This window comes from Dermacentor andersoni, chromosome 1 (genome assembly GCF_023375885.2).
Source record: "Dermacentor andersoni chromosome 1, qqDerAnde1_hic_scaffold, whole genome shotgun sequence".
NCBI classification, from domain to species: Eukaryota; Metazoa; Arthropoda; class Arachnida; order Ixodida; family Ixodidae; genus Dermacentor; species Dermacentor andersoni.
This window is the reverse complement of record NC_092814.1, coordinates 295,275,406-295,298,723: the sequence shown is the minus strand read 5'-3', so window position 1 is coordinate 295,298,723 and position 23,318 is coordinate 295,275,406. Positions and strand designations below refer to the sequence as shown.

Here is a 23,318-nt window from a genome sequence, read left to right as displayed (position 1 = left end):
CTATGAACAGGGCTATAAATTTCCTCCATTTCCCTCTCGTACTGTCGCTCATACCCTTCCCTTTCGCGTTCTTCTTTCTCGCGTTCGCGTTCCCTCTGGCCCTGAAGATCCTCCCAAGCCTCCACGATCTCCTCGTCATCTCTGCCGCTTGCCTCTATCGCATCGATGACCTCCGCCTTCCTTAGCTGCTTCCCACAATCAATCCCGAATTCCCCGCATATCGCGTTTAGGTACGTTCTGTGCAACTTTCTCGAATCCGTGGCTACCTCTCTTTTGCCGACAATTTTCTCAAGGAATTAAGTGTAGAAGCAAGGTATCTTTCAACAAGGCTTCCTACACCCTTGTTACCAGGAAGAACCACGTTAAGCCTCGCAATTCTGAAGGAGAAAAGGTCGTGCACTCACCATGCCGAAGTGGAAGCGCTGCGCAGACCATCCCACGGCTGATATCCAATGTTGCTACTAGGCGTCCGAAGACGTGGGATCCTCTTTCCTCGTGGAGGGCTAACTGAACGTGAGGCTGGGTCCGATATTTAGGACGTTTTATAGGCATGTTTATATTTACATATGTACAAGAAAATGCAAAAGTAATACAGAAAAGTTGATGATAAAGTTGTAGTCGCCGATCACTCACCGTCATCCGTTGCTCCTTTTATGCTTTGCGTGATCACTGTTCAGTCAGTTCCCCCAATCCGGAGTCAGGAGACCGATGAAATCAGGTCCCACCAATCCGGAGGTCAGTTGCCCTTTCCCACAAAAAGGGAACTTGGTCGGAAACGCCCGCACATCACTGGGCGCAAACCGGGAGAGGAGGGGAACGTACGCTGACTGCGATCGTATTCTGACATGTGATGGCCGTATCATCGCATTGACCACGTCTCCGGCTTGGACATGACAATTTGTGCGGCTGACAGGTGATGGCTGTATCATCGCACTAACCGCGTCTCCGGCATGGGCATGGCAATTTGTGCGGCTGAGAGGTGATGGCCGTATCATCGCACTGACCGCGTGTCCGGCTGACCGCGTCTCCGCTCCCGCTGCTCTGAGCGCGGAGCCATTCAGAGTAGGGTGTCTCAAGGCGCACGTCCTCCCACCGCTTGTCAGGAGGACAACGACGCACCCTAGTTCAGTGTGCTGAATTCAGGGCTGTCTTTGTCATCGAACTGCACCCGCAGCGATTCCGACCCCCACTTTTGACAGTGCTTTCCCGATCTATGATGCGCAGGAAATCAAGGGCTGAATTCCCAAAGCTCTTGGATCGTAAGTGCCGTTTGTCATAGAGAGAGATAAAGAAGAAAAGAAGGCGGAAGGTTAACCAAAATGTAAAATCTGGTTTGCTACCCTACTGGGGAACGGGGGAGAGGTAGGTATAAAGATAAGACTGCAGATGATGAAATCATAAAGATATACTTTCTGTACATATAGCAACGTGTCTATGTGCCATAACATGAGTTTGTGGTAATATACGAATGTGCGAAATGAAATAATGCAATGACTCGATAGAACTAGGTTTAATGATTTCCTCGCAAGGAGAGAGAGAGAGAGAGACGTTTATTAATTGAAAAATAAAATAAAAATCTACGCATATTAAAAGGCAACCCCAGATGTTTTTCCGGGGAAGTGCCTAGATAGGTGAATTATTTCGCTCGTTAGTAGATCGACTAAGGAAGCAATACTACAAGTCGTTAATACATGCGTGCTTATTAGTTTTCAACACACCAGGGCAAGCTCTCTCTCTCTCTCTCTCTCTCTCTCGCGCGCGCGCGCGCATTTCTGTAAAATGCGACTCTATAAATCGATATAAGAAGTCAGCCGTGTATTGCGGCACTCGGTTTTCAAGCAACAGAACAAACGGAGAGAGCGTTGCGCAAGAACACCCAGAGACTCTTGGTACAGAATTGGCGTCCGCGCGAGGTGACCTTCGACGCTTCCAGTCAGTGCAGGGGAGGCGGAAAGCGCGTGAGCTGCAACGGAATGAAGTGGTGAAAAGTAGGTCATCCGATTTTAGCCCAGTGCGGGAAACGAGAAGCCGAGGGTGTCAGCTTGGCGTCGTCGGCGCCGTGGCTTAGTTGGTTAAAGCGCCTGTCTAGTAAACAGGAGATCGCGAGTTCGAATCTCGCCGGTGCCTGCGGCAAACCCTTGTTTTACTTCTTTTCTGCGCTGATGTTATTGCAATGAAATTGCAGGACGCAGGTAAAAACAACCACTGCTAAAGAACTACCTGCAGTGTCTTTTGTTATTTAGGTTTCGGAAACTTCGCTTTTCTGTTTTTCATTTTTATTGTGAAGTCAGCGCATTGGCGTGTCGGCTTTCGCATCGATGCGCGATTTTTCGAGAGTAAGCTTATAACAATCACGGCACCAAAGCTCCTCGAGTTCTAACCCTCAGCACTTCGCATGTTGGTTCGAGCAGTAAACTCGCCTGCACGTGAAGGTTGTTATGTACGAAGCAGGGGTTGCTTTTACAGGGTTGTTATTTCACTAGAGTTGACAACACTAAGGAACAGCTTCCTTACCTTTACATTCGCTATCATGACTGACCCGCTACTTGATCCTCTAGTAGCCATCTTCTGACACAAAAAGGGCTGTGAAATAAATTCTAGGTATAATGGGCGTTACTCGAAAAGTCAAAGTAAATGTGTATCAGTTCTTACGTACCCCAGCCAGAGGTTCACTATTGAGAGTTCTCGATCAATTGCGGACGCATGAAGTTCTCTAAAGGAGTTCTGACATGATAGCCTCAACTTTGTTTTTTTATTTTTGCTTTAGATAACGATTTTGTGGCAGCACTTTTTTTTTGCGTAGAGGGGAGGGGTGGGGGTTCCTATTATTCAAAATTAAGTCATTTCAATACTCTTTTAAGGGGCACCTGAGCCACGAAAATGTTTTCGTATTGCTACCGTTGGAAGGTGATCGCCACAGCCGGGAGCCACACCCGCAACCTCGCGCTTCGCGACAGAAAACTCCCCTGAGTCAAACCGACAGGTCATCGTAATACACCCTGAATGTGCATGTGAATATGTGAATGGGAATGCTTGGAGCACAGGCGCACAACAGCGTCATCCCGTCGGCAGGGGGCCCCGGCTAGCACTGGAGGCCGCGCACTAGGCGCCGTAATATCCGGAACAAGAGTCCTTGAGAACAAGAGAACTAGATCAGTTCTTGTGGACTGATCTAGTGTTAAGCACTTGGACGGAATTCACTAAGCAAGCTTAGGAACAAATTTTGGCGTACGATAAAAGCGTATTCACAAAGCTAGAGCTATTCGTAAGATCAGCAAGTTTGCGATGCCCGCCGCTGCAAAGACGAGCGCTGTAGTCGAAAACAGGCGTGTATGTAATGGTATAGCTAGAGCAGTTTCGCATGTTTCAACGGTGACACACATGTCACGGCTGATTAACCAACATAACAATGTCTGAATAGGGAGATTACGTGCTCAGTGAATAGGGAATTCACGTGCTCAGTGAATAGGGAGGACTGCAAAGTGAAACATGGCAGATAGTTCGGCCCTTGCACACAAAATGTTGTTTATCCGATTCCTTTTTCTTGCGGCCTACACTATATCGGTCATACTGGAACATGCTTGATCATTCGACTAAGGGAGCACCACAGTGCTTTGAAGGGCTTTGCGCATTCGCACCTTTCTATACATCGTCGCGACAGTGGGTGTCATCCGGTTTTCGGAAGCACTATTGTGCTGTTCAGACACCGTGAAAATCTCTCACGTGAATTATTGGAATCTTATCAGATTAGAAAGAAAGGCTCACTATATGTTATCCACCTTTCATTTCGCTGCAAGATAGTGAGGTTGCCTGGTTAGATCTTTAATAAAGCCACTGAGTTGTCTCATGCCTTAGTAATTTCTTTGTTACGTTGGTTAATGAGCCATGACATCTGTATCCACGCCGAAGTATGCGCATTCTGTGATATGAAGGCTGTTGTTTTTATATTGTATCTGCGTATGCCGGGGGAAGGTGTGTTGATCATTTGATGCGTGTTATATATTGGTTGCTTGTTTTCTTCTAATAAACTTCAATTCTTAGTCAGCGCCGTATTCTGCCCCCTTCTGTTCCCTTTGTCTGTGTCTGTCACGCTGTAGCTACCACAAGCAACTCAGCAATTTACAGTTCAATTGACGACTTGCACGGAACTCCAACCTCTCCAAGCCACCACACCTCAGAAATGTCCAACAAATGCGGGCTTATCGTGCGAATCCCTTACTGGATGATATTCCAGGCGTTCAAACGGATGTCTCCGCCGTCGTCAGGCATCAGGGCTGAAAAGAAAAACTGCGTATTGCAATGAACCGATGCCTTCTTGTGAAATCTTGCAAATATACTGTTTACACTTGACAGTGATAGCGCTGCAAACATCAGCTTGTGATAATATGCGAATGTGAGAGATTAACTTGTACGGTGACGAGAAAAAAGCTAGGCATCATGACTTTTTTTCTCCAAGCTTCGACATCAGCAATTGTTAATGCGTGTATGTCATTTTCCGGCAACAAACATCGATGCTTCGGTTTCCTTTCTTTTGCTTTTTTCATTTTCTTTTTTTTTTACCAAGAGAAATTTTTATCCCACAAAATACGACGTTACAAATGAACCTAAGATAGAAGAACGAAAATGAAGGGGTGACAATAACTTTTCAAGTGACGGAACAGAGAGAGCGTTGCTCAAGAACACGCAACACTCTGGGTACAGAATTAGCCTCCGCGCGGGGTGACCTTCGAGGCTGGCAACAAGGGGAAGTGGAAAGCGTGTCAGCTGCAAGCTGATAAAGTGCTGAATATTGCATTATCCGATTTACGCACTAGAACAACAGGAAACCGAGGGTGTCAGCTTCCTCAGCTTGGCGTCAGCATCAGCGCATCAGCTGATCAGCTGATCAGGTTGGCGTCGGAGGCGCCGTGGCTTAGTTGGTTAAAGCGCCTGTCTAGTAAACAGGAGATCGCGAGTTCGAATCTCGCCGGTGCCTTTCGTAACTTTCTTTTTTTTTTTGGGGGGGGGGGGGGGGGGGATTGTTAGTGAAGTGCAATTGCACGGTGCGAAACACAGCATCTCTAGATAATGCCGTGACCTCCTGTACACTTCTTTTGTTCACTTGCATATTAGAAGAGCAACGCACGGTTCACGGTGTTTTTTTTTCTCTCCCCCTTTTCTTTATTCTTCAGTTTTTTTTTACTTCTTTTTTTTATCTGCAGGTCCCGCGTATACTACTAACGGAAAGGAGCTGCGCGGATCTGAATTCATGGTTATTTTTGCGCGCGGAGGACAACTGCCACAGGAATGAGTAACGGGTCAATCTCGAAAGAGAATGTAACTATAGCAAAATAGCTTGTTTATGACAAAGAGCTCTTGCCAAAAAAAGAAAAAAAAACTTTATGACCGCGATCCCTGATTGGTAAATAGAAACATCCGTGCGCAGGCGAGTATACTGATCGATCAAGAATGCGAAGTGCCGTGGGTTAAGAACACTCCCAAGCACATTGCTGCCGACATCATCACGTTCACTTCAAACTCCGAGAAGTTGATGCACCGAGAGCAGAATCGGCACACCAATGCATTTGAGATTGCGCACTAGTCACTGTAAAACCCGGAACCCGGAACACTGCAGAAGTTCAACCACTGCTCGATGATCGCAAAAATACTGATGCGAATGAAGGCATATCTCGGCTTGTCGTTCATACTGCCCTCTAAATGCGGCAATGCGAGGGCCGATCGTAAAGCACGCTTCTCTTTCCTGTCATGGAAGAAAAAGAAGAGTAAAGAGAGGTGCCGAGTTGAACAAAACCTTGCAGAAAGACCGGCGGGAAAATAGCGAGCAAGAGGAGGGCGCCTAGCTCTCGCTGATAACTCATCTAATCTGTGCCGGGCCGTTTTCCGCGCGCGTGCGTGTGGCGAGGGCGTCGAAGTATATCTGTCGCCACTGGTAGCGGCGGCGTTGTTAACTGGCACTTTGGAAATTACGTTTGAAAGGGCACTGCCACCCGCCTACTCCATCCTTATTCTGAGAGCCTTATTCCTGACTTATTCCAGAATCTTTAATCTGGGGAGCGCGAATACTCCGTACGTTGTATTACCTGCAGCGATGGGAAAACGTTTGCCGTTGTCGCGGTCGACTCCAGCGGCAAGATTTCCAATAGCGCCTCGATTCGCACTTCAGACCCCGAAGTCGCCGAGCAAGCCGCCGCCGCCCTCGCCCTGCTAGACGGCCGTGGGTCCGAGATCTATAGCGATTCCAAAACGGCAGTTAGGGCTTTTATGAAGGGTTCCATCGCCAAGCAAGCTGCTCGTCTTCTTAGCGCCTCGAGTCCATATGCTCTCACGCATCATTCCCGCTCATGTAGGGTCGGTCGAGGGTGCTCACGAGGGTGCTCACGAGGCTGCGCGCGACCTCACCGACCGCGCTTCCTCTGTAAAGAGCGCCGACTCCCCTCCCCCTTATGGCCACAGGGACGCTCCCGCTACTCACAACGAGGTTATGAAATTCTTCTACGTGTCTAGAAGGGTCTTTCCACCCCCACACCCCAAGTTGAATAGGGCGCAAGCCATTTCTCTGAGACTGTTACAGACCGGCACATATCCGTGTCTGGCCGTTCTACACGAAGTTTACCCCGACGTATACCGCGACGACGCCTGTCCGTCCTGCGGGCAGACCTCCATGCACTCTAGCACACATGCTCTGGGAGTGCGGGTCGAGATACTCGAAGTTCAGCAAGGAGGAGTGGGACGCGCTTCTGCGTAGCCCCGCTCTAGACAAGCAAATCCTGGCTGTCCGGCGTGCCCGCGACCGGGCCGGTGGGCTAGACCTGCTGGTCCCGACGTGGGACTAGCCGGGTGCGCAACGAGTTCGCGTCCTCGGTAGACCTGCAATAAAGTTTTTCACTAACTCACTCACCTGCAGAGAGCCTTAGTGGGTTGGAAATTGAAATGTACATAAGAAAATGGAAATGAATGTGGACGAAAATATTTAATATATATATATATATATATAATATATATATATATATGTGTGTGTGTGTATCTATATATATGTGTGTGTGTGTGTGTATATATATATATGTGTGTGTGTGTGTGTGTGTGTGTGTGTGTGTGTGTGTGTGTATCTATATATATGTGTGTGTGTGTGTGTATATATATATATGTGTGTGTGTGTGTGTGTGTGTGTGTGTGTGTGTGTGTGTGTGTGTGTGTGTGTGTGTGTGTGTGTGTGTGTGTGTGTGTGTGTGTGTGTGTGTGTGTGTGTGTGTGTGTGTGTGTGTGTGTGTGTGTGTGTGTGTGTGTGTGTGTGTGTGTGTGTGTGTGTGTGTGTGTGTGTGTGTGTGTGTGTGTGTGTGTGTGTGTGTGTGTGTGTGTGTGTGTGTGTGTGTGTGTGTGTGTGTGTGTGTGTGTGTGTGTGTGTGTGTGTGTGTGTGTGTGTGTGTGTGTGTGTGTGTGTGTGTGTGTGTGTGTGTGTGTGTGTGTGTGTGTGTGTGTGTGTGTGTGTGTGTGTGTGTGTGTGTGTGTGTGTGCGCGCGCGCGCGCGCGCGCGCGCGCGTGTGTCCTCTAGTCCTTGAGCTGGCCGGGTTAATCAAGGAGGCGGAAAATCTATATGCGTAATCAACTAATTATTTAATATCCATTGATTAAGTTTCGAAGTAATTACTTTACGGCACATGTGAAATACACGAAATGTAGCCGGTCAGTTTGCAAAGCACGTCGACTTCGAACGAATTCTGAGGATGGCACGGGTTTCGAGATATATGCGCTATGAAACTTGCGGTAAAAAATGCGCTGCTGTTTCACTTACTTTTTTTTAGCAAAACGATGTTTTGTGCGTTGAGGCACCAAAATTCGTGGAACGCCCATGTATTTCGTCGAACACTTGGGAAATCAATATCCCGGAACTGGTCTCATCGTAAAAAATTCCTTCCAAGTGGGTACGCCTCGCGAACAAACTGACTACAACTCGTAAATTGAGATATGCATGTGCTGGAAAGTGATCAATTAAAAAACTTGATTAGCGAACTTTTTCATCATCAGTGTATAACAAACAGTACACACAGACGCCAGCCGTCCGTATTCCTTTTTTTTTTTTTTGCACTTCTTGGGTTTATCGGCGTCTCTAACGTGCTGACCTTCGCCATTGTTTTCGTAGCGTGACGCGAATTGTATGTCACAAAGTGCCTAAACCACGATTCGATCATGAAGCGCGCTTATATATAGCGGGAGACTCCAGACTCAGATGCACCTGAATCTAAGTACGCCATTTCTCCCCGATAAAAATGCGGCCGCCGTGGTCGAGATCAAACCCTCGACCTCTGGCGAAGTGGCGCAACCCCACATGCGTTAAGCTACCGCGACTGGTATAGGCCGTAATTGGTTCGAGGGGAGGTATTATTTGCAAATAACTTTTGAGAATCTCTTGCGACTCCCGCAATAAACCAGGGACCGAATTAACCGTTTTTTCGTGCTGTTTGCCGCTGGCCGGCCACCTTCAACTTCCGTTATAATTTGACTCTTGCGGGACCCCAAGATTTGGTCGAATTAACAAACAGTGGCAAAATTAACGAATTCGAATGTTTGTTCTTGCTCAGAGTTGTCTATAATGTCTTACTGCTCCTTGATCTTAAAGCGCGAGAAAAAGTTCTGAAAGTTCTGAAAATAAAAGTATGTGTAAACTAACAAGCGGCGCGCGGCTCGGGAAGCAGCAGCACCGTCTGCCGAATTTCGTGCTTTCTCAAGCCTTAGTATCCGCTGCGGGCGGTGAGAGAGCGCCGGCAGGGGTCGAATTACCTGTTGCTGCATGCTTTTGAGTTCGAATTAAACGAGTTTTTATTCCATGGCATTGCACGGTTTCTCGCCCGACCATTCCAGTGCATTCGAATTAAGCGAAAAGTCTACTTAACGGAGGTCGCATTCGCGGGAGTCGACTCAATGGGCCTAACGTCACGGTGGGCTTCGTGGCACCTGTTCTTAGCAGATTCACCCTAACATTTTTGTGCATACAGGCCCAGACCTCTAGAAGTTCGCATGAATATAGTAGTTAACGCCTTGTATTTACTTGGGATGTTTCGTCCCGATCCAACATTCAGTTATCTTGCACTGCAGCCGCAGACGCTTGATGTTCACATCATTTAGTTATCTACACTTTTAGTTCGATTCTACAGTTGCATTAACAACTTCGCGGTGAAAGAACCGTTCCGTGCATGTATTACAAGCATTTATACAATAATTTGTATAGCACCGCTCACAGACAAGTCCGCCTGGAGCGTCAGCGGCAAACAGCGTGCACACACATGGAGCGAGGGCTCTCAGCCTTCAACCCAGCTTTCCCCGCACCACTCTGATGTCCCTCCAATGAAGTAAAGCCTGTCGCACGCGAGAAGTTCACACAGCGCATCACTTTGGCACAGAGGATATACTAATGCGGCTGGTCTCGGAACAATTCGAAATTCGAAATTATTCATATAGTTCTAACGCCTACAATTAGCTCAGGATGACGCAGTTTAAACGGTACACGGGCATTTTTCTCTCCCCTTGACGCCGTTTCACGTAGGCGTCACCAAAGTTGTAACATCGGCATCTATAGCCCTCGACATTTCAAATGCCAAGTCCCATCTTTCCATCTTGCTTCTCTATGCAAATGGCGCAGATCTGAGCCAGAATCGTGTGTATACTGTTGTCGCGATCTTTCACACCCTTCCAAGCAGCTGCTTGTTTTTTAAGCGATCCACAACGTAAGACGTATAAAGTAGCACCGCTTCAAGCCAAAGTCGCTAAAGGATGCATGGGAAAAGTAGCTGCAAAAGGCACATGCACTAGCACGAATGACACGCAACCACAACATAAGCAAATTTTCATGAAGTGGCCTTGTTTAATGTCTCTGGAACAAGGCGCTTATCCGAAGCGAAGGTGCTAGCCGTGCGCTGAGCTGCTGGCGCCCGCCGAGCAACGTCTGGACGACTGGCCCGCCGTGTTCTTGAGGAAAAACGGAATCTGCAAGCGAGGCTCTTCGCTTTGTTCAGGCTGCTCAACTTGCGAGTCCCTCTTTTGGCTCCCGAGAGCCCTCCTGCCGCGGGTCCTTCGGACAGGTCTCTTTGCCATGGAGTCCAGCGTGTCCTGCATGGTGCGCACAAGGTTGACGGTGACGCTGGACTTCTGAGACTGTGCCACAGGATTCACCGAGGATGGTGCGCTAAAGGCGATGTCGGGTAAGTGCTCAGCGGCAACCGCAACCGTCGCCATGACGATTGTCATGGCAGCGATAGGGTAGTCCTTGCGTTGTACGAGTGCTAAGTGAAACCTAATTTCGCCGCAGCTATCGGCCAGACGGCCCACGGAGATCGCAAAGACCAAGCCGGTACACCGTGCCATTGTCGTGCCAAATTTCACATAAGCCGTAACGCGACGACTACGATGCTTCCGCTCAGCGGCGTCTGTATGCGGTACGTGGTGGCCAGGCACAGTGAAATTAGACTGAAAATGAGCGCCGAGCCGACAATGACTCGCCGAAGGCCGACGAAGCGAATAGCCGGACAGAGCACGGCGTGCGCAGGCCCCAGTAACAGGACTCCCACGAACACGGCCCTGGGACGCACGGGGAAGATGTCAGTCAGGTTGGCCTGGCTGTAGCCGAAGTTGATGGCCGCCCAGATGCTGGATATTAAAAGCGTGCGGTCCCGCAACTTGGCCGAAAATATGGAGTGCGGTCGCCGGCCGGCAGCGGTCTCGGCGTCTCCGTTTCGGCTTCCTTGGAACACGGCGGTGCGGCAGGTTTCCGGTGGGACACCGTTGATGCGCGCAGCGCGTATGGCTGGTCGATCGGCCTCCTTAGTCCGCCAACTGGCCAACAGCCACAGGTATGACTCATCCATGGTGTACAAAGTTATAACCAGAAGCGACGTGCGAACCATGACCACCAAGTAGAGGACCTTCCAGCTCAGCTTGAGCGCGGCGAAGATGGCGAACGGTATAGCGGCGATGACATGCACGCAGACCAAGCCTCATTTGTGGAAATAGGTGCGTCTATACTACAAATAAAAAAAGAGCTATACAGATCCAACGCACATGTTCGAATCTACGTATGGTGAAGCGAAGTTTTAGTTAAGCGGTTAATTAAATTATATAAAGCTAATTAAATGCGGTGCGCATACAATTGTCGTTATTTGTACCATACGCAACATCTAATCCCATGCAATGTTTATGCTTATGCACCACGTACATGGGCCACGACTTTAATCTCGTGCAATGTTTAAGCGCTGTACACCGCGCACAATCGAAGCTGAAATCCAAACGTCGGTTTGTGCGGATGGCACACTGCGAGACGTCGAAGCAGCGATGTCACGATGGCAAAGGCGATGTATGATGATTGTCGAGGGGATAATGTCGAGGAGAGGTGCATTCGTAGAGAAATATGACACATATGTAAGCGTATTTAAGGTTTCTTTACCCCTGTGTCACAGTGGCAGACGCCTATATTCAATTCTGGGGTATTGGCTAAGAACGGGCAGATGCCCGATAGCCCCAGATTGGGAAGGCCATACATAATTAAGTTTATAAATTCAAGTAAGTCATTGAATAGCATGCGATGTTCTATTAAGATGTATGTGTTCTTTAGAGATGGCTATCAGGGGCATTATATGCGCACAGGGGCGTTCAGTGCATAAGTGCGCTATAAACGCGGGAAAGAAAAGAAACGTAGACAGAGCGCTATCTTCTCACTGACTTTATTCGCGAACTTGCGCACATCTACATATGTACATTCGTGGCCTTGTAAAGACAAAAACCACGAAATCAACCAAGCGAGAGAAAAAAATGCGTGCAGTGGTATAGGTGAATGAGCTAGAATTACAGTGAAAGCAACTTCCCCTAACACACCCTACATGATACTGTTGTAGGTATGTCGCTGTTGTCAAATAAAAGCTTTAATTCATGTCACGGTCACGAGTAGCGGCGTGCTAAGTGTTGTTTTTACTGTTCGTCACCTCTTCACAAGGACATGAATGTGCATGTTTGTGAGTAAAGATAGGGTTAGAAAACAACACTCTGTCTGAATTATTATTGTTCCAGTGTTTTGTGTTGTGCTTCTCGCACGCACACGCACACACACACGACTCTTTTTGCGACATCCAATTCGACGGGCAGACGAACTGCATCTTTGAAGCAAGAGCGCTTCTCTCCTATGCCCCGAGCCGAGAAGTTGTTTTCCTCGCGGTCCGCCAAATGGCGCAACCTGTCGGATCACAGCTTGGCTCCCGTCTGCAAAAACTGTGCTCGTAGCCGAAAGCAGTTTCTGCTTCATTCTACAAAATGCAGGCAAGTACCAATGTTTAAATACATCCCAGACAACTACAATACAATATGCTACCCTGTGAGCGATAAATACTTTGTTTAGCGCAAAACGACAGAGACAAGAAAGACGACAGGACAAGGCGCTACTCTCAACTGACATCATTTTATTGCGTCACTCCTTTATAGACCGCTCAAACCAGAGGAACATGCGCAGTGAGCACCATGCGGTGGAGCCACCAACATCCGATCCCAAGAGCGCACTCATGCGACAGAATCCAAAAAACCAAATTCAGCGCTGTACAAGGTTAAGGAAGGCACACTAATGCACTGTGACCCCAATGACTGAATGAAAAAAGCTTCCGATAACTCTCGGGCGGTGGTGTCACGGCTCTTTTTCAAAATCGTGGTCTCACGAAACATGGGTTTGCACTTGCATGTTTTGCAATGCTGAGCCAAATGGGAACCTGTGCCTGTTGGTATGGATCGCTCATGTTCTCTAAGGCGCTCGTTAACACAGCGGCCTGACTGCCCTACATACACTTTGCCACATGACAAGGGAATCATAAACCACACCGACTCTGCAATCTACAAACTTCACGTGGTTCTTTTCACAATTAGGTTTTTTACTTGTTTTAGAAATACGGCTGCACAACATTGACAGTCTCTGTCGTTTTGCGCTAAACAAAGTATTCATGGATTCGCACCAACTAGCCCGCCAACGCATTGTCCTGTGAGTGATGTTTGCTCTCGATTAGACGAGTAATTTGTGGGCAGGATTTTTTAAAGTCCACCGGCCAAATACGGAAGACGCTGTATATATGGTCTCGAATCTGGCAGCCTTGACGTCCTTAGGTAGCATACGAGGGTTTATTAGCCACGTGCCGGCTCTCCTAAATTCACGTGCTACCTGACTCCATCGGGCAAAAAGGATGTTCCACGTTCACCCACTTTGGCTCTGAGTGACGCTGGCTAACAATCTCCAGGACTACATCCAGTAAACATAAATACCCAAGTTAGTGGACAGATTGATAGCCGTCGCCGTAGCACAATGGTAGTGCAACGCACGCGTAATGTGGAGGTTGTGGCTTCGGTTCCCACCGGCGACACGTTATCCTTTCGTCCCCTTTCATTTCCATTTTCTTCATTATTTTCTACATTTCAATTTCAACCACAGCTAATGCAACCCTATGCTTTCCTTGGCTTCGTTGATTGTTAGCGTTATATGATTGTGAGTATATATATATATATATATATATATATATATGAACGAGAACAAAAGGGCACCAAGGACAGCATAGATAACTTTCCCTATGCTCTCCTTGGTGTAAAACACGCTACGGGAATCAATTACAGGGACACTGATGCCCTCTTAACGTCTGAGCGTGCGCATGGGAATGTCGTATCGGAAAACATGCTGGCCGGTCACCTCTGCAAAGCAACCTGTGTAGCCAGGCGACCGCGCCAACTGGTGCGTCACCTGTGCGAGGGCCAGGGCGGCGAAGCAGTACAGCGTGCGGCGATCGGCCGGCACCACCTCGTGAAGTACGGTGAACGCGACGGTCGCCACGGAGACGACGGTCGCCGACGCCACAGCGCGTAACGCCACGAGGAACTGCAATGACCCAGTGAGGCTGCTCGTGAACCCCGTGATCAGCAGCGCTGGGATGGAGACGTAGACGACGATGCGACGGCCCACGCGGTCCGCCGCCACCCCCGTCAATGGTACCCACACCACCGACGCCACGAAGTTGGTGTAGAGCGACATCTCGAGCAGCCAGTGTCGCTGACACAAGAGCTGCCACTCGCTCACGATGTTGTCGCCGTATTCGCTCAGATCGAATTCCCACGCATCGCAGGACACCGTGTGGGAACACGGGCCGCCGTCAGGAGGTTCGAGCCTGCGCGCATGCGCAGCCGCTCGGGATCAGGCCACTTGGCGTTGACGCGGACCGCAACCACCTTTCAAAACGCTGAGCGGTCAACACTCGCAGAACGTAGCCGATCATACTCTTGGAAACGATATACTTGAAAAGTTAACGGGCCCTGAAATATCATTAGCTGAAGTTTTTGCAAGATAATTTCGACGTTTTTCCAAAGCTGGCCCTACGTGCGTGCGTGTTCGTCATCTGTGGCTTCTCAGCGTTAAGAGCGCTTGTGGGGGCAAGCCCCCTTCGGGGGGCCCTGCCTTTCTAAATGCAAGAACTATCGCCGCCGACGTGTCCAGATCATGCAGATGACAACTGAATTTCATCGCCGTGATGTCTACCTGGAGATGTTCTATTATCCGCTGCGTTCGAGGATTCAAGCGCGTATACTCGTTCTATGCGAGGTGCAGAAAAGGGTAACTAATAAATGTACCCCCCCCCCCCTAGTAGAAGAAGGGGAAGTTGTAAGGACGGGCCTTCTGTGTTATTGTCGTTCTTTCGTGTCTTCTACATTCTACGTGTCTTCTTTCGTGTCTTCTACGCTGCCGCAGATGCGCAGACATCTTTCATCGCCAGCAGCGCTCCACGTTCCTTCTTTCATTCTTCGCTTTGTTACGCCGAGGGACAACGCCGACGCTAATCATGTTTGGCTAAGTCTTCACTGGAAGAAGTTTCACCATGACTCTTAAAATTTTCACCTAGGAAACCAAACTTCTCGCTTACTGCTGTTAGTGCTGGGGCGCTATAACGTAAAGCTATTCCAAGCTTGGTATTCCATTTCTGCAATCAGCCCTCCACGGTTGGTCGAACATTTTTCGGGATATCCCCGCTTCGCCTGTCTGTCACACGACGCCACGAAAACTGCGAGAACTTCCCATTTGATATGACATGTACATACTGATTATACGTAATTCGATCGAACAAATCGAAAATGATTATTTCAGATTCCGCACCTTTATCGCCATCAGCCCTCCGTTATTGGTCAAAAGTTTTCAGGCTGCACCCAATTCGCCTTTCTGTCACGCGACGTCACAAAATGGCGAAAGCTCACCACGTCAAAGTGACGTGTACGCATTAAAGATGCATTCATATGCCGAACAAAACTGAACTTTTTGCGGAATAGCTGGAGAGGGGTGAAGTGCCCTGTTTCGAAAGGAATAGAAGACGCCTGCCTACCAATCGCTCTGGCACTGGCTACTTGGAGCTGCCGGGGAGGACGGATTTATTTACGTATAAGAAAAAATTTTACTTGGCAGTATAACGTTATCGAGCCTTTACGGCACGTATGCGACGTCACTGCCACTTTTACTTCACTGAGGATCTGTGTTGGGGGCATTTTTAAACTTTCGTTGCGCGCCGCCATGATTTTCGACCTGCCACCGCAAGCAAGGGGAGGCGGACCAATCTCTGACGCCGGCACCACCCTCCTCATTAGGTTATCTACTTTCACTGAGCTAGCGCGGCCCCACCTTAAGCCTCTCCATTTCTGTGGGCTCCTCGCCTCTTGTCAGCCAATTAGTTAAGAAAAGCCTGCCAAGGTAGGCATGCTATTCGCTTTGACAGCAAACAAAAGTGACCTCCTACAAACAAGGAGAGCGTTTGATTCGGCTGTTAAAACAACATGATGGGTCACCCCACCTACCTCCGATGCTTTCGTCGGCGGTTACGTAAACTTGATATCGGAAGATTGGACTAAAATATATTGGAATAGTTTTACGTTATAGGGCTTCCAGCTGCTCTATTACAAGGCCTAAATTTGAATATGTATTTATTATCTGGGAATTGGAAATAAAACAATACATTCACGCCTTAGAAAAAAATCTACGAAAAGCTGTTCGTTTTATATTCTCTAAATATCGTTCAACAGACTCCCCAACTAACTTAATGGTTAAGCATGATATTCAAACACTGCAGTTGCGAAGAAAAATTCAGAGGCTGAAGTTTCTCTTTCTGCTTAAGAATAACCAGCGATCCCTTAAGGACAATACATCCAACCCCTGACAGGACGTCTGACAAGACACCGACACGATTAGTCATTAAACCCCTTCTTCGGTAGGACAAACACTTTAAATATTCCTTGTTTCCGCGCACAATAACTACTACAATTCGTTATCCTTATTTTTACTAGCACAGAATACATCAAATGTGTTGACTCTTAAGCATGCTGCATTTGACAATTATATTTCTTCTGCTTTTCTTACTTTTCTTTTTCTATGCGCTGTGTCTTTGCAGTTATTTTTGTACACCTTTTGTTGTATTTGTGAATTGCAGTTAATGTATAGCTTATGTTTCTTCTTTGCTATGTTCTTATGCCATTGTTCCTTTTTGGGCATTTCAGTACATCTTTACTGACCCTTCTTTTTATACCAATTCCCCTCCTGTATCGGCCCCTGCAAGGCCTGCAGTATTGTCTAAATAGAAAATAAATAAATAAAATTTAAGCAAGCGTGAGTCAACTTCAAGGCTTCACCCTCGTTACAACCAAGAAACATATTTACCAGGCTTCTTGCACGTTCTGATTTCATTCATTACATCAGCACTAAATAAATTTTGCAGATACTTTCACTCTTTCCACCGCAACCTATTGTTAGTCTGAGAAGCCCGTTCAGGTCGTTAAACACTCTTTCCGCTTACAATGTCTGAAATACAAGTTTTAATATACCGTAATACTCGCACCGTTCAGCCTTGTTATTTTCCCCCAGGTTGTGTGCGCCTTCTAACTAAAAATCAAGCTGTTCCTGCATTATACAAGACAAATACATATTATATGGCTCAGGAGATGTTCCGCGAAGATGGTGCTAACCAACCGGTGAATGGGCATCTTCAGTATACAGGCACTGCATGTACAGCGCGGAAACTCTCGGGTATTACATCAAATTACGTACCACTGACGGTCTCGGCGTTTAACGGTCTCCGATTGCACCGCAGTTGAAACCCTGACCGTGCCAACAACGTTCCGCATTGCTAACTATTCCAACACTGATGCAATACCATGGCCTCTAGAAATAGCGGCCCAGCCTCTCTCCGCTTTCCGCACCGTACTAAAGGCGCCACCCACGCAAGTCCGGCGGACAATTTAGAGTCAAGCCCTTCAAAGCCCTGCAGCGAGTGCAGCCCGCGTGCCTGGTACAGTGGCTGCGGGTGCCGTCTTCCAGGATAGGAACGGCGAGTTCCTTCCAGCTTTTCGCGGTCACGTTGGTGAACGCCTCCGTGGGCCGGCACCAGTGATCCACGACGTGCGCCGTAAGCCGCACGCTGAACAGGTGGCATAGGAAGTCTGCGCCCGCGAACACGGCGTTGCACAGCGCCATGAGCTGGTAGCGGCCCTCGCCGAACGGCACCGCGGGCTCCTGCTGCTTGCTGGCGCTGCTACTTCCGCAGGCCTCAGGTACGTTCGGCGGGACGCCGGCGAGCGTCGACGGCCTGCTCAGAGGTGATGATGATGATGATGAAGCCTCAGTTAATGGCACAAACCCACTGAGGGGGGTAGGCCACGAATCGGGTGGTAATATGATTCAATAAATAAAATAAAATAAATTGGTTAGGTGGCAAGGCGACCGTTGCGCTCCTCATCTTCTCTGTGGCTCGAGTCTGGCACTACGGGCGCGGCCGCACGAGCAATGATGACGATGAGCCTTAAAAACATGGCACGTACCCACAATGAGAGATTAGCCAGGAATCGTGTGGTTGTACGCACATATAATGATAGAATGAATCAAAAGGTGGGACGCGCTGACCGGGGCGAATGATGCTTCCTCGGCCAACACGAGGAGGCTACTACCATGCAAACATTTTTTTTTTTTCTTCTATCTTGAGGACATTGTATTCTATGGGGAGTTAACCCCACTTTTCCGAATCGGGTATGTCTGTTTTTTGCTCATTGACCTGTCTGTCTTTCCTGACAATAAAAGTTCTCTCTCTAGCCTCTTTCGTGGGCCAATCCCGGAGATGTGCGGTCTAAACATTTGGGCCGATCCCGAAGGTAGTGCAGTGTAAAAATATTGGCCGTTCCCTGAGATAGCGCAGTAAAATCATTAAGTAGTCCGACGCTACTCCTGCTCCCCTCACACGAGGGGTGACGCGATAGGGTGCCCTGAGGAGTGGCTTCATTCGATTCTCATCCCCAACTCGCTCAGGAAGACATTGCCTCTCACCGACGTCAACTGTAGGTTGAATCACCTTCTAAACTTTTCTTTCTTATCAGTTTTCTTGGTGCGCGTTTATTTATATAATAACGTAGGTTTTTCCCATTAAGCTTTAACTATGACATATGACTTTTATTCTCTTCAAATTTATTTTCTTCATCTTCTCATCTCCTACCATCCCTGGTTCCATACCCTGGCGTATCGTACAGTTGTGTCGGAATAAAAGCTCATACGGTGGGGAGTAGAAACGTTGATCGTGAACTGCTGATCAATTGATTCATGAGGTTTAACGTCCCGAAGCAACACTGCGGCAATGAGATGCGCCGTTCTGAAGAACTTTGGATTAATTTGGATCCCCGATGGTTCCTTAACGCGTGTTTAAATCTGGGCATTCATTCATTCATACTGCGATTTTACGCATGACATTAGCAGCATGGTACACGTGTAACTAGACAGACCAGAAACAAAATGGGGGAACTACATTCAATATAGAACAAGTTATTGTGAACGACATGACAGGCATCACCTTTTTTATTATTCTGGGTACAAATAATAGATGATGAAACAAAAAAAAAGTGAAAATATGATAAAATAATGAATGAAAAAGTCGCAGTTTTGCCCGAAAGGCGGAGCATTCATTTCGATAGTAAATTATGAGACAGCTAAATGCAGTAAGATTAGTAGCTTTACCAGCTGTACAAACTGCTTTAAACATTATCTTACTAAATCAACAAGCACGATGTCACGCGCGCACAGGCAAACACGAACACATCTCACTCGATGACCGCGGAGACTCTCTGTCATCAGCGTGATGAAGAGCGACAGCAGCAGTTAGCGAATTCGACTTCGTGCTGCCTCTCGCTTCAACGCGAAGTGGGCACGCGACAACATAGCGCGTACGAAGCCATCAGCTACCTCGCTCGAGTCGGCTAGACTTCGAGCCCGCGGCAGATCACCTCCAAGATAGAACGCGCGCAGCCGCGCCATGCGCTGCCGCGGCCGGAGTAGTAGTATAGTAGCGGAGACGCCCGCTACACTTCCCCTCCCCCCTCCTAGCGCACACTCATCTCCCCGCTCACTCCCTTGCGCGCGCGAAAAGTTGACCTGCACCTTTCCCACATTCCCCTTTTGCGCGCGCGAGAAGACACCGTCACACCAAGTCACCCTCCATCTCGGCGCGTACGTTCCCTCGCACCTATAGCATTCGGCGCGGCCGCGATCTGATCGCACTTGGACTTCATGCGGAACATCACGGCGACGCCTACGGCTAAAATTCGCCTGGAGTGTCCATATAATTGCCATCGCAAAAAATAATTGCAAAACACTCAATTTCGGTCACAACAAAATTCTGCCATTGATGGTACATGTTTCCAAAGTCAACAGCGAATTCTGGGTTGCTATTTTGTCATACAGCCTATTCCTCTCAACTACAGTTCTGTAAAAATATGACTGCTTAAAGCAGTCAACAAGTGTAGTAAATGGAATTACAGCAAGTGAGTGTCTTTGGAAGCAAAGCCTGTTGAATAGGTGAAAATTCCAGACGTATCTGCCATTGAAAATTTCCACAACGCCTTCTCAAGCTAACTCTCTATGAAGCCATCCTTTTCGCTTTTTCTCTCTTAAAAAGCCGGCCCAACACGGGACCCTGCGCTCGGCAGCTTGGGCTGCATGGATTCTTTCCTGCCTCCATGCTCGGCTGACACACCTTGTGTTGTCGCACGCATATGTCTTTTCGGAAGAAAACACAATAACTTATGTGACATGACCACGTGTTGGGCCGACTTTGCCAGTCCAGTGACGCTTATTTCTTTCCTCCATACTTGCTGACTGGTCGCGGCCGATCACGCGGTGTGCGAAAATGGCGGCCATGACGTCAGCAGTTAGTTTCGGCGCCCGCGATACACAAAAACATGGTCTTAGAGAATAATTTTATTGCTTTGAGGAGGCGGCGTGATGTGGACACAGCCTATTGATTCATATTGTGTGGGAATAGCGCAGAAACTACTGAGCAGGGTTTTGTTAACATTTCGAAGTATCTATCCACGGATAAATGAGGACACAAGTACAGTACGTTACTTTATGGTGGCTAGAAGGGGCAGTGTGATGGGCGGGAATGAGAATCTGCACAAAATAACAATAAAACTTGGCGTCCACACAGGTTGAGCTACAGCCAGGTACGAGCTACCTTTTCGCTTTTTCTTACCTAGTTAATAACTTTCGCACATAAGTGCTTTTATGCAATCGCTATGTTTTGCCTGCGCGTGCAAAAAGAGCGAGAAGCTGCGCAATGACAGCAGTGAGCGCGTTGTATTTGTCATTTGTCGTTGACTGACGTCGGTAATCTTGTTCTTTTTCCCCAGTGAAATGGCAAAACCCACGCTGGGGGATCGGCCATGAATCGGGCGGTGCAAAAACTGCTATAATTTTTTTAATAAATTAGGGTGAAATGAAATAAGTATCTTACAAATGGGATTTAAAGTGTCTACTGTTACAGATATGAATAATCAGTTGTATAAGTATTACATAAAAAAGAAGTTAGTGAGCATAATAAGTGTTAAGAAGAATTCTAGCATGCAATTATTTTTGACTCACGCAGAAAGATGCGGAGGGCTTCACAGACGTTCCGGTGGCCGTCCCCTAGTGCGGTAGCCCAAAAGGAAAGAAATAAAGGAAGAGTAAAATTCAAGCCAAGCTTTTGGAAGGGATCTTCAAAAAATCTTTTCCTTTGAATAATGAAACGGCGTCATGCCACAAAGAAGTGTTCAAGAGATTCATTCTCGTTGCATAAAGGGCACAAGGGCGATATAAGCCAGACCAGACCTGTGGAGCTAAACATTCAGTGGGGGGACTCGGCACCGTAGTCTCGTAATCGTTACTTGAACTTTTCTAGTGGCGCACCATTTGCTGCTCCAAGGAAAATTGAGATGCGGGAAATCAGATGCTGACAACGATAATTGCGCGAAGTTATTTGCAGTAGTATATTTTCTGAATCGCGCTGCAGTGACGAAGGCTGACGTAGGTAAAATGGGGATTATAGGACCATCGTGAGATGCTACTGCGAGTGAAGTTTTTTTTTTTTTCCTGCCTGCTTACAGGAAGGAGTGTATTTGCATATTCGTTTAAGGCTAAACCTTTGTAGCGTGGCACCCACACTAAGCGAATGAGACGTAAGTGTCTTGGGAGAAGAGAATAGAAAGTTGCTAGTGAATCTGACAACTTGCGTGTGGTTAGGGAAAAGCGGACAGACAGGCAATCAGTTAAGATTACGGCTTATGAAAGAGATGATGGCAATTTGCGTAAAGCTCAGACAATTGCCAATAATTCCGCCTAAAAGATAGGCCTGAAGTCAGGTAGCCGAATGGAAAAAGACCACCTTAGATGTGGTGATACAATGACCACACCTGCCTGTTCTTCACAGACGGAAGCATCACTTGCTATAACGGCCTTTGTATCCAGGTGTGCAAGGTGGTCTTCCAAAATACTACTCAGATATTTATAGGGAAGATGTTTGGCATTGTCTGGAAAAATATCATCAAATTCAATTTTAGCGACTGGAACAGAGGAATTTAGTAAGACTACCTCGTATAGGTGAACATTTAATGGGTCCAATAGTTTCTGTACCAAAACAACTTGAAGGCAACGTGAGCGACATCATTGATAGCTAAAAAATTAGGCGGATTCGTTAATGAAAAGATATTGTGATCTCCTCTGTGGTGATGCATATATCTTTAGAACATTTTGTATTGTTAGGATATGAAATCGCATGAGAACGCAGGTGTGTTTCTTGATATAGGATATCATTAGCGACAAATTTAGGAAGCCCAAGACATAAACGTAATGCATTTAGTTCTAATAGAACCAGAGGCCGAATTTTGTATGCAGGCCCGCCAGAAAACAAAGCGCAGCCAAACTCTATTATCGGGCGAACATGCATGCAATAGATGATTGTGCTGTGATTGTGATGATGAGGGCATGCCGACGCAACCGTGATCGATTGCTGATAAGTATACGCAGCATTCCTACTGCGCGTGCTCCCTTTGGGGTAATATGATCTATATTCGGACTCAACTTAAGCTTTTCTGTGTACATTACTCCCATATATTTAAGTGAATTTAGCTGTGGGATACTTTCTTGTCGATAAAGAATCGAAATTTCAACAGGAAAGCTTTGACGGAAAATTAGGACGGCGCTTTTTCTGATATTAAGAGAGAGGTTAATGCCATCAAGCCTCAATTCTAGGCGGCTCATATATAGGACTGGTGCAAAGCACGTAAATCTACCTATGCAGCAAAAAATGCTATGTCGTCTGTGTATACGTACTGTAGGAGTTGAGGACGGACTTTGGGATGAAACACTTGGGAGGTTTATTTTACATTATTTACAGTGAGAGTCAATTAACAGTCGTAGTCATTACGGGTCGGCAGCAACTCGGACGCTGCGGCCCGTCGCAAGAAGTTCGAGAGAGATGAATCAAGGAATGCTCTAGGAATCCTCTAGGAATGCTCTCCTGCTGCTCCCGGTCTGCGTCTTTATGCCCTTCGATCTCTGGAAGACACGTCACGTTTGGCCAATGGGAGAGCCCGCTCAGGTGACGCCATTTTCGGCCAATGGTAGGCGCCCGTGCGGTGGTGTCACACCCGGCGGCTTCCTGCGGTCTTGCCTTGCTGACTTGCAATGCCCTCTTCAAAGGCGGACGGGGGCGACGCTGCTAGGTTGTCACGGCGCATTACAGCCGTCAGGTTGTCACGGCGCATTGCCTCAGGAATGTGGCAACTGCTTCTGCATTCCTTACTTAGCTGTGGTGCGATTCGATGTGGTCTGGGGAACTCGAAGTAGGCTCAGGAAACGGCCCCATATCAAACAGTACACATGCACATCCTGTTGCAAAGATACAGTTCTCAGTAAAACATTAAACAGGAATGGCGATAGGACTGATCCTTGTGGTAGACCTCTTGAATGTTGGTACGTTAAAGAA

General features: G+C 47.6%; 1 protein-coding gene and 2 non-coding genes across 3 annotated transcripts; 2 read left to right on the top strand and 1 right to left on the bottom strand.

Annotated features, from left to right (window-relative positions):
* The first annotated feature begins 2,053 nt into the window (after positions 1 to 2,053).
* Positions 2,054 to 2,127, top strand: TRNAT-AGU (transfer RNA threonine (anticodon AGU)). The gene has a single exon. It is a non-coding gene; the product is annotated as a tRNA-Thr (tRNA).
* Positions 2,128 to 4,901: 2,774 nt separating this feature from the next.
* TRNAT-AGU (transfer RNA threonine (anticodon AGU)) lies at positions 4,902 to 4,975 on the top strand. Its single transcript has one exon. It is a non-coding gene; the product is annotated as a tRNA-Thr (tRNA).
* Positions 4,976 to 13,642: 8,667 nt separating this feature from the next.
* On the bottom strand, positions 13,643 to 20,738 carry LOC129381041 (solute carrier family 22 member 20-like). The gene is made up of 3 exons (XM_055063505.1): positions 20,722 to 20,738; positions 17,322 to 17,621; positions 13,643 to 14,171 (listed from the first exon to the last, which is right to left on the bottom strand). Exons 1-3 carry the CDS (start codon positions 20,736 to 20,738, stop codon positions 13,643 to 13,645), a joined length of 846 nt encoding a protein of 281 aa, XP_054919480.1.
* Positions 20,739 to 23,318: the final 2,580 nt, after the last annotated feature.